The sequence below is a fragment of the Oryctolagus cuniculus genome, chromosome 12, assembly GCF_051225735.1.
Source record: "Oryctolagus cuniculus isolate XC-2025 breed Fujian yellow rabbit chromosome 12, ASM5122573v1, whole genome shotgun sequence".
Lineage (NCBI taxonomy): Eukaryota > Metazoa > Chordata > Mammalia > Lagomorpha > Leporidae > Oryctolagus > Oryctolagus cuniculus.
Window position 1 is genome coordinate 86,306,669 of NC_142878.1, and position 9,998 is coordinate 86,316,666.

At 45.9% G+C, this 9,998-nt stretch overlaps 1 protein-coding gene across 1 annotated transcript; it reads right to left on the reverse strand.

Moving 5' to 3' along the window:
- Positions 1 to 5,963: 5,963 nt before the first annotated feature.
- On the reverse strand, positions 5,964 to 9,310 carry RPS27L (ribosomal protein S27 like). The gene is made up of 4 exons (XM_002718188.6): positions 9,217 to 9,310; positions 8,406 to 8,514; positions 7,780 to 7,890; positions 5,964 to 6,160 (listed from the first exon to the last, which is right to left on the reverse strand). The coding sequence occupies exons 1-4, from the start codon at positions 9,220 to 9,222 to the stop codon at positions 6,132 to 6,134; spliced, it is 255 nt and encodes an 84-aa protein (XP_002718234.1). The 5' UTR covers positions 9,223 to 9,310; the 3' UTR covers positions 5,964 to 6,131.
- Positions 9,311 to 9,998: the final 688 nt, after the last annotated feature.

Sequence of the window (9,998 nt, forward strand, 5' to 3'; positions counted from 1 at the left end):
TCACCGAAAGTCCGTCCGGCTTCAGTCCACTGCTGTGTTCCACATCCATCCATTCTCACACACGCAGACACACACATGATTTCCAGTGTAATTCACAGTTAACATACTATAGATCTCAACTTTTAAAGTATACGATCCGTGGCTTTTTACTGTATCCACAAGGTTGTTACCCACTAGCACTATGGAATTTTAGAACATTTTCGCCCAAGAAGAAATCTTCACACCCATGTCACTCTATTCACTCCTTCCAGCCTCTGGCAACTAGCAATCTACATCCTGTTTCTTTAGATTTGCCTATTAGGACATCTCACATAAAAGGAATCACAGCACATGTGGCCTTTTGTGTCTGCTTTTTCACTTGGTATAGTGTGTGTGAGTAATGCATTTCCAGGTGACAGGTGACCCCAGAGCATCTCTCCGAGTTTCTGTTTCAGAAGTTTGCGACCAGTTTAGCCAGGCGGTTCTGGCTCAGGTTGTCTCATGCGGTTGCAGACGAGTTGTCAGTAGGGCCATCAGTCGTCAGTCGTCAGTCGTCAGTTGTCTGAAGCCTGACCGAGGCTGCAGGCAGGAGGTACCAATTCCCACCATGCTGGGCTTCGTAGCTCTGCTCACTAGTGAATGGAGAGCCAGGCAAAGCCACAGTGTCTTTTCTCATCAAGCCTTAAAGTCATAATGCCATTGCCTTTGCCAGATTCTGTTGATCACAGAGGCCAGCGCTGATTCAGTGGGGGAGAGGATTACACTCAGTGAAAGGTGGGGATCCCTGAGAGCCCGCTTAGAGACTGGCTCCACGTCGGGCTTGTCGTGGTGTGGATGTAATTGGGAAACTTGTTGTTGCCATAGATGGTGCAATACTGTAGAGTGAGTAGCGTGCTGGTCGAATTCAGGTAAACTCAGAAAGAAACTTTTATACAATTTAATTGAAGGATTTCCCATGGTTCTGATCATTGAGTCTGTCGCTTCACTTTACACTTTATAAAAGTAAATTGATGGCTCTCCCGGAGTTGGCTGAAGTATAGTGAGCAGCTCCCCTAAAATAGATCCAGTTCACCTGGTTTCCTTCTGGCTTCTCCTGACCACTAGGATTTATGTCCATGTTTGTTAAATTTCTCAATCCATGCTGTCCTTGATAAACATAGAAACACCATGGCTTCCTCTGGTTTTTTATTTAAATATGAATTACATATTGTAAAGCAAATGAAATTAACGGTGACTTTTTAAAACTTTGTGATACTCAAAGATTCACCTTTTTAAATTTAATCATATATCTATGTAAGCTTTTGAACCTTTGTAGAGATTCTAGAGGATGAAAAACCAGCTGCCTAGAGCCTCCACGCAGATGCCATTTAACTGGGAGAGGATGAGGGAGGGACATAGCTGGGCATCAAGGAGAAGTGTGGCTGAACTGCGCAGGAGGATCCGCAAAGTGAAAAGCCCTGTGAATTCAGTGACTGTATTTTAAACAAGGCACTGTTGCAGACTAGTTGTTTTTAAAATTTGTTTGTTTGTTTTTTATTTATTTATTTGACAGGTAGAGTTTACAGACAGTGAGAGAAAGAGAAAGGTCTTCCTTCCATTGGTTCACTCCCCAAATGGCCACTACGGCTAGAACTGCGCCAATCAGGAGCCAGGAGCCTCTTTCTGGTCTCCCATGTGGCTGCCCTGCACTGCCCTCCTGGGCCACAGCAGAGAACGGGACTGGAAGAGGGGCAGCTGGGACTAGAACCCGGCACCCATATTTTAAATTGTTTTTAAGGATTCTTTTTGAAGCTCTAAGAAGAGCTGTGAATTTTCTCAGAAAACAAGTCAATATACAGATACCAAATTAAGAATTCATTTTAGATATTTTTATCATAACTTTTCTTATATAACACTGTTAGTATTAATAAATTCCCCCATCTCCCACAATGGTATCTCTAGTGTGATCTTTTTTTTTTTTCAAAGATTTATTTATTTATTTGAAAGTCAGAGTTACACAGAGAGGAAAGGCAGAGAGAGAGAGGGAGGTCCTCCATCTGATGGTTCACTCCCATTCTGCCACAGTGGCTGGAGCTGCGCCAATCCGAAGCCAGGAGCCAGGAGCTTCTTCCGGGTCTCCCACGCAGGTGCAGGGGCCCAAGGACTTGGGTCATCTTCTACTGCCTTCCCGGGCCACAGCAGAGAGCTGGACAGGAAGTGGAACCAGCGCCCGTATGGGATGCCGGTGCTTCAGGCCAAGGTGTTAACCCACTGCGCAGCGCCAGCCCCTCTAGTGTGAATCTTAGTATTAGGAGGAGAAAAAAAAAAATCTAAGGGAACTTGGCACAAGTTTCTTGTTTTTGTTTTCTTGTTTTGTTGTCAAGGTGATCACTGGTTACAAATCATTTGCTTCACTTAAATTAAATTGATCTTTTATTTTGTGAGACCAAAAAAGTACTATAGAAGATTCACATGACAAATATCCATATTCCCAATACTAAGAATTTAAAATGCTCACATTTAGTCAAATTTCAGTTTTATAAAAATGATAGAACAGATAAAGCTGAAGATCGCTTTAATAACTACCCAAAGTCCGACTCCTGTTGCCCAGCCAAAACTGCTGTCAGCAGTCTATGAATTGTTTCTTTCAGACATGTTACATATCTCTAACACAGAGTATTAATTTGTATTTGCATTCATGCAAATTGCATCATATGCATTTTCTACCTTCCCTTCAATTTGTTTTTGTGATCTGGTCAAGTTGAAACATGTAAATTCAATTTATGTCACATGGCACTATCCATTAATTGATGGGTGTTTTGATGTTTTTTTTTCATCTATTTGAGACAGAATTAGAGAGACAGAGACAGAGAGAGATCTTCCATCTGCTGGTTTACTTACCAAATGGCTGAAATGGCTGGAGCTGAACTAATCCAAAGCCAGGAGCCAGGAGCTTCTTCCAGGTCTCCCCTGTGGGTGCAGGAGCCAAGCACTTGGGCCATCTTCCATTGCTTTCCCAAGCACATTAGCAAGGAGCTAGATTGGAAGTGGAGCAGCTGGGGCTTGAACTGGCAAACATATGGGATGCCGACAGCATAGGCCTGGGCAGTGCCTACCCCTGATGTGTGTGTGTACACAGGGAATGCTGAACAGTTTTCTTAGGTTAGGTCATGAGATTGCTCTTTTTGAAGGTCAGAAACACTTGAATTTGAATCATGTTATGTGGTTGAACCTAACCACACTTAGCAAGCTAACACTTGAACATGACTTTTAAATGTTGACTGTATGTTCAATGGGTAAAGTTTTTCTTTGCCATTTGCTTAATGTTAATGAAGTTAGACATATTTTCATGTTCACTGGCTATTTGCATTTCCTCAAATGAAAATTTCCCTTTTAGGGCCTGTGCTCATCCAAAGGAAAATAGAGCACTGTTGGAAGAATTTTTTGTGGACATACTCATGGACTAGGGAATGAATTACCTTGGTGAATACTGGGGTTTTTTTGGAAGTGTAGCAACTTGTTCCTTGTTCAGCGTACAATTTCCCTCATTCCACTGTGCAACTTTGCAATGTGGTTTTGCCACTCCATCCAAAGTGGAGCTGTCCCTGCTCTCTCCTCAATCTGTGCTGGTTGTTTACTTGCTTTGTTTTTGAAACTTTTTTTTTTTTTTTTTTTTTTTTTTTTTTGACAGGCAGAGTGGATAGTGTGAGAGAGAGACAGAGAGAAGGGTCTTCCTTTGCCATTGGTTCACCCTCCAGTGGCCGCCACGGCTGGCGCACTGTGGCCAGCGCACCGCGCTGATCCGATGACAGGAGCCAGGTGCTTATCCTGGTCTCCCATGGGGTGCAGGGCCCAAGCACTTGGGCCATCCTCCACTGTCTTCCTGGGCCACAGCAGAGAGCTGGCCTGGAAGAGGGGTAACCGGGACAGAATCCGGCACCCCGACCAGGACTAGAACCCGGTGTGCTGGCGCCGCAAGGTGGAGGATTAGCCTATTGAGCCGCGGCGCCGGCCAATGTTTTTGAAACTTTTATTACACTTTTAAAAAATATCCTTATTGACACTGGTGATATTTATGAGGCATGTGACTTGTTCAAGCCCCAAGCATGGTGGAAATGATGTTCCCGATCGACAGCTGAGGCTTTCAGGGGCCTTCAGCCCTCCTCACCACCCTGAGACCACCACATAAGGAAGCCAGTCCAGCTTCCTGGAGGCGGGAGGCAACAAGGGGGAAAGCCAAGAAGCCTCAGTTGCCAGACACAGGACAGAAGCCATCTTGGACCCCCTGATCCAGCTGAGCCCCGAGCTTGAAGTCAGCTGCAAGAGTAAACCTAGGTAAGATGAGCCAAGTCACCAGTCAACCCACACAATCAAGAGATACTAAATTATTTTAAGCCACTGCATTTGGGAGTTGCTTGTTTTGTAGCAGTATTTTAACACAACAGTGCTCCAGTATGAGGTAGATAATCCGGGAGACAAAACAGAACTTCAAAGTACTTAGGCAGGATCACCTCTAACTTAAAACCCACAGAGCACTCACTGTGAAAAGCATTGTGTTAAGTACTTTGTATGTTACATCATTTTACCTTCCAAACAACTGTTACATGGAAACTACCCTTATTTTCCCCCAAGGTCACAAACCTGTAAACCACTAGAACTTGTGCAACCATTACCCTGTCTTCCCATGTAAAAAAAAGCATGTCTAAATATTTATCAGCTTATTAAGTCATGATTATTTGGCATGGAATTTTATTGATGTGACTTAGTTTTCAAAATTGAATAAAAAATTGGCCAGCGCCCCAGCTCAATAGGTTAATCCTCCGCCTGCGGTGCCGGCACACTGAGTTCTAGTCCCGGTTGCCCCTCTTCCAGGCCAGCTCTCTGCTGTGGCCCGGGAAGGCAGTGGAGGATGGCCCAAGTGCTTGGGCCCTGCACCCCATGGGAGACCAGAAGCACCCGATTCCTGGCTTCGGATCAGTGCAGTGTGCCGGCCACGGCGGCCATTGGAGGGTGAACCAACAGCAAAGGAAGACCTTTCTCTCTCTTTCTCACTGTCCACTCTGCCTGTCAAAAAATAAATATAGAAAAATTGAATAAAAAATGACCCAGTAGTCATGCTTACACACTCCATCTAAATGGACAGTATAGATGTAAAATGTGAAATGAGAACATTAGACACTCAGGGACACAGAACACTGAACAGGGTGAGGCTGAGGATCCTTGGCTCTGGGTCTAGAAGGCAGTGGCAGCTAAGATCTGTTCCTGTCGAGACTAAAACTATCCCCAAGAAAAACTGTAAACGTCAAGCTTTAACAAAATTTGACAAAAGTATTCTAATTCTAAGGTGAGGTTGAAAAAGGAAATAAAATAAGAGGAAGAGAGGCAGAATACCTAGAGCAGAAATAAACTCAGAACACTTGCTATTGTGCCACTGACTCTGAAGCAAGACTGAAAACATATTTAAGCACAGATCAACAGCAAACGCACATTCCGCCTAGGTAACAACTTCTACCTATAGTCGTGATATGTAGCTGTAAACACCTAAAAGGAAACCTTTAGTCCATAACAATTTGAAAAAGGACTAAAAATTTAATATTTACTGGTCTCCCCTCATAAATTAGACAAACTAATCAGAACACATTTTTAATTTGAGGATTTATTTCAGAGAGTTTGAGGGAGGGAGAGAGATCTTCATCTGCTGGTTTGCTCCCCAAATGGCAGCGTCAGCCAGGGCTGGGCCAGACGAAAGCTAGGAGTCAGCAACTTCTGCGTCTCCCATGTGGAGCGTGCTGGGGCCCAAGCAGCACTTGGGCCATCTCCTGCTGCTTTCCCAGGCACTTTAGCAGGGAGCTGGACAGGAAGTGGAGCAGCTGGGACTTGAGCTGGCACCCATATGGAATGCACTGCGCCACAGCACTGGCCCAGAACACACTTTTAAATTTTTAATGCAGATTCACACAGCATATACATGGCACACTCACACACATTTAAAAAAAAAGAGAGGATTTGCCCATAATCAAAACTTTATTGAAAAACTGACATCAAAATAGGGGATAACTTGTATACCTTATAAAATCAAACAAAATTACATTATCTTAGTAGATTCACTAGAATCACTGAACTTATGATAAGGCTTTCTGTGAGAACACAAATCCAGGAGGTTGTGTGGGTCACTAGTGTTGCTTTCTTCTAAAGGAACAGCCTGCAAAGGAATCATAAGAGTAAATTAAACAGACGTGTATTCTACCCTTGGTGTTATTTAGTGACAAAAACTGTAAGTAAAACACTTAAAATTTAAGAATAGTCAATTAATATTTATATGCAGATTTATCCTTTTATAGCAGAAATCTGCTATATTGTATCAGAGTTTAAGTTTTATTGATTTAAAAGGCAGAGATCTGAGACTTTCCTTTCACTGGTTCACTCCCAAAATGCCAGTAGGGGCTGGGCCAAACAAAGCCAGGACCTCTATCTGGGTCTCCCAAGTAACTGGGCCACCATCTGCTGCCTCCCAGGCGCTTTAGCAAGAAGCTGCACCAGAAACAGGCTGGACTCAATCCCAGGGACTCCAGTATGACAGTGGTGGCTTCACCTGCCCCAACGCCCACCTTCTGAGTTGATTCTGATAGGACTACAACTGTAACTCTTTTCAATACAACAGTTCAAACTGTTTTATGCAAGCTGTTGGAAGATGAACTCTTAATTTTTTCAAACTATTCTGAATAATTTTCCCAAAAGAGTAATTTGGATTAGAGTTCTTTTTAGATCTGTTAGGAAAACTCTGATACAACTGTACTCTTTGTACCATCTGTCAGCATACAGGCACAAAATTCGAAGATCATGGCATGATGACATGTTTCAAAAATCTTCCAAGTACACTTTAAGAGAAGTATTACCAACTTAGTATTCAGATATAGATCTTGGATTTGCTGCTATTCCACTTTTAACTCCTCCGGTGAGAACGTGAAAATCACAGCTCCCCAGAATATCACAAGCAAATTTACTGAATTGTGAATCTGCAAGTATTGCTATGGAACGATATATACACTTTCCCCCTTATTATTCCAAGTTAAAGAGGACTGAAAATGAGATTTTGTGGTAACCATTCAGTAGTTGCTAATAAAAACAGAACCTCTGGCATTTAAATTTACACATCAGTTATCTGTTGCTTAGCTAATAATGATTTAAAAAAAAAATCTTAAGTCAATCTTATGTACCAAATACATATGAAACAAAATATTTACAAAATTTAAAATCCTATGGTTTTAAAAATCCCTGTGTCCTAAATATAGTTATTCTTTTTCTTCCATTTAGGTAAATTTACTCCAAGTTAAGCAAGCTAAGTACAAAAGAATTGGTGTTCCAAACTTAGAAAAATAATAAAGGAATTCTCTGCTAGGACAAGAGTACATATACACTTATCCAATTCATCAGGACACTCTTTCCTAAAAGAGCACACAATACAAGTATTAATTTGGGGGCAAGCGCTGTAGCACAATGGGTTAAGCTGCTGCTTGTAACACCGGCATCCCATTTCATGGTGCTAGTTTGAGTCCAGGCTGCTCTACTTCTGATCCAGGTTCCTGCTAAGGCACCAAGTGCCTGGACCCCTGGCACCCAGGATGGAGTTCCTGACTCCCAGCTTCCACCTGGGCCAGACCTGGCTGTTGCAGCCATTTGGGGAATGACCCAGTGGATGGAAGATACCTCTATCCCCACCTTCCTGTCACTCTGCCTTTCAAATAAATAAAACTTAAAAACTCTCTTGGTCATTATCAATTTAAGACCTTCTTAAACCCTTTAATAAAGACACAGATATACCTTCTGTGAGTCGGGCCTTCCCTCCTGTAGGCTGGCACAAAACTGTAGAACAGCCTACACAAAGAACCACTGTTTGGGCATGGCTGAAAACCGTGGTGATCTTGTAGCAACCTAAAAAGTGGGGCAGTGGAGACGGAAAGCTGAGGAAACACAGCACCTGTTCAACAAGCTGCTGATAACACGCAGTTATTGTGTAACAGTCAATCTCCCCGTGCTTCCTGGAAACACTAAGAACTTAGGTGCTGCTGACAGCAGGTCACATATGTAACAAACTTTCCCAGTAGGCACTTAAATTGTTTTAAAAGTGAAAACAATATTCTGCTGAACTGAGTATTTCCAAAACTTGATCATCTCAACATATAAGCAAGGTGGCTTTTCCCCTGTTGACTAGTCACATACGGCTAGGCCACCACCCTGGGCAGCGCGACCTGAGGCGGACATCCCAGCAGGAGACATCAAACAGCCTGCGAACAGCTTCAGGACTTGGTCTCTGCACTCGTTTATTCTGAAAACGCTGTAACCTCACTGGTATCCAAGTTTCGATATATCTAAATCCACATACCAAGAGAGCAAATCCTAAAGAAATTTTCCTTATGGAGAGAACAATCAAGGTGTGACATTTTTACCTGGGCATTTTACGTCCATAAAATAAGAATTCGGACTTTGAACTAGCCGTTTCTTTTTATGTTTCTTCTTTTCCTCCTCCAAAGAGGGATGGAGTAAATCTCTAGCCAACTGAATTAAAAGAAAAAAAAAAAATACACACAGGATCGTTACTAGAGTTAGACCAGGGCGCCGGCGGACGGGACCCTACGTGGACCACAAACCACGGCCACTCAGCGGAGGCCACGCTTCGGCCGGGAGGGCGGCTGCTCCGGGCCCGTTCGCTACGCTGACGGACACCGGCGGGCAGCACAATCCCCAACAGAAACCGAACCCCCGCCCCGGCCTCGCCCGCGCGCACGCCGGGGCACGGCTGCCCGCGGGGTTCCAAGTCCGATCCGACAGCGGTGACCGAGGCGTGGCCGCCCTTGAAGGAATCAGTAAGTAAAGCAACTGCGAAGGCAGGTTTTTTTTTTTTTTCCTTAACAAGCAGGAAATCGCGTCAGACGGCGCGAGCCGAAAGACCCCGACGACCACAGCCTCGCGGGCGCCCCCTTCGAACACCAAGGGGCTCAACGGCGAAGGGCGCCGTTCCCCCTCCGGGCCACCAGACCCCAGCCGGCGGCCCGCGGCGGCGCGGCCCGCTCCCCGCCCAGCCAGGGCCCGCCATGCCTGGGCAAGTCCCGACAAGCCCGCCACGCCGCGCGCGGGGCGACCCGAGTCGCTGCGCCGCGCTCGGCGGGCAACGTAGCGGGGCCCCGGAGGCCCTCCCGTCCTACCCTGGACAGACAGACAAGCCCCAAACACCCTCCGAGCTCGAGGTAAACAACTCACGGGCATGTCGGCGGTCCGCGAGCCCGGCGCCTCTCGCTGGTTCTGGCTACTCCCCTAGTGACAGCACGCGAGCGGGCGCTCGGCATCAACTTCCGGGACAGAGGAGGCGGGAAGAGGCGGGGCGGAGCGGCGGGCCGGGCCGTCCGCTCTAGGCGCTCCTCTCGGTGGTCGTGGGGGACGCTCCCGCCGCTATGTGCGGGTCGGCGGCCCACGGGCTGCGCGCGGTGCCAGAGGCGGGCTCTGACGGCTGTGCGTGGGGGGCTTGCGCCTCTCAAGGGGCTCCGTCGGGGTTCCGCCAGGCTTCCCGCGTGGCGAACGTCACCGCCTGACGGGAGGTGGTTCCGCTGTGACCAGTTGGAGGGGTCGGTGTGCGCGCGGATGACCAAAGACTAAGAAACTGGGGAGGCCCTGGACCAGGCCGGCCGTTCTTAATCCCTTTGTCTTTGCAAGAGGAATACGTGCAATGCTAAACGTTTTGGGAAATGCAGAAAAATAAAACACTAAAAATCCTAACCAGAAACGTTGTTTACTTTTGAGCTGTATGCTTACTTTTTAATTCACTTGGTGTACAGGTTGATTTGAGATTTGGGGTTTTTAAAAAAATTTCTTTATTTGAAAGGTAGAGTTACACAGAGAGAAGGGGAACAGAGATCGTCCATCTGCTGGTTCATTCCCCAAATGGCCACAAGGGACAGACCTGGGCCAGGCCGAAGCCAGGGGCCTGGAACTCTGTCGGGGTCTCCCACAGGAGTGGCAGGGACCCAAGGGCTTGGGCCATCTGC

Coding starts and splice junctions, on each gene's coding strand:
- RPS27L (XM_002718188.6), bottom strand. Junction 7,891..8,405: donor TATGGACGTAAAATGCCCAG/GTAAAAATGTCA, acceptor CCCACTTTTTAG/GTTGCTACAAGATCACCACG. Junction 6,161..7,779: donor GAAGGCCCGACTCACAGAAG/GTATATCTGTGT, acceptor ATTCCTTTGCAG/GCTGTTCCTTTAGAAGAAAG.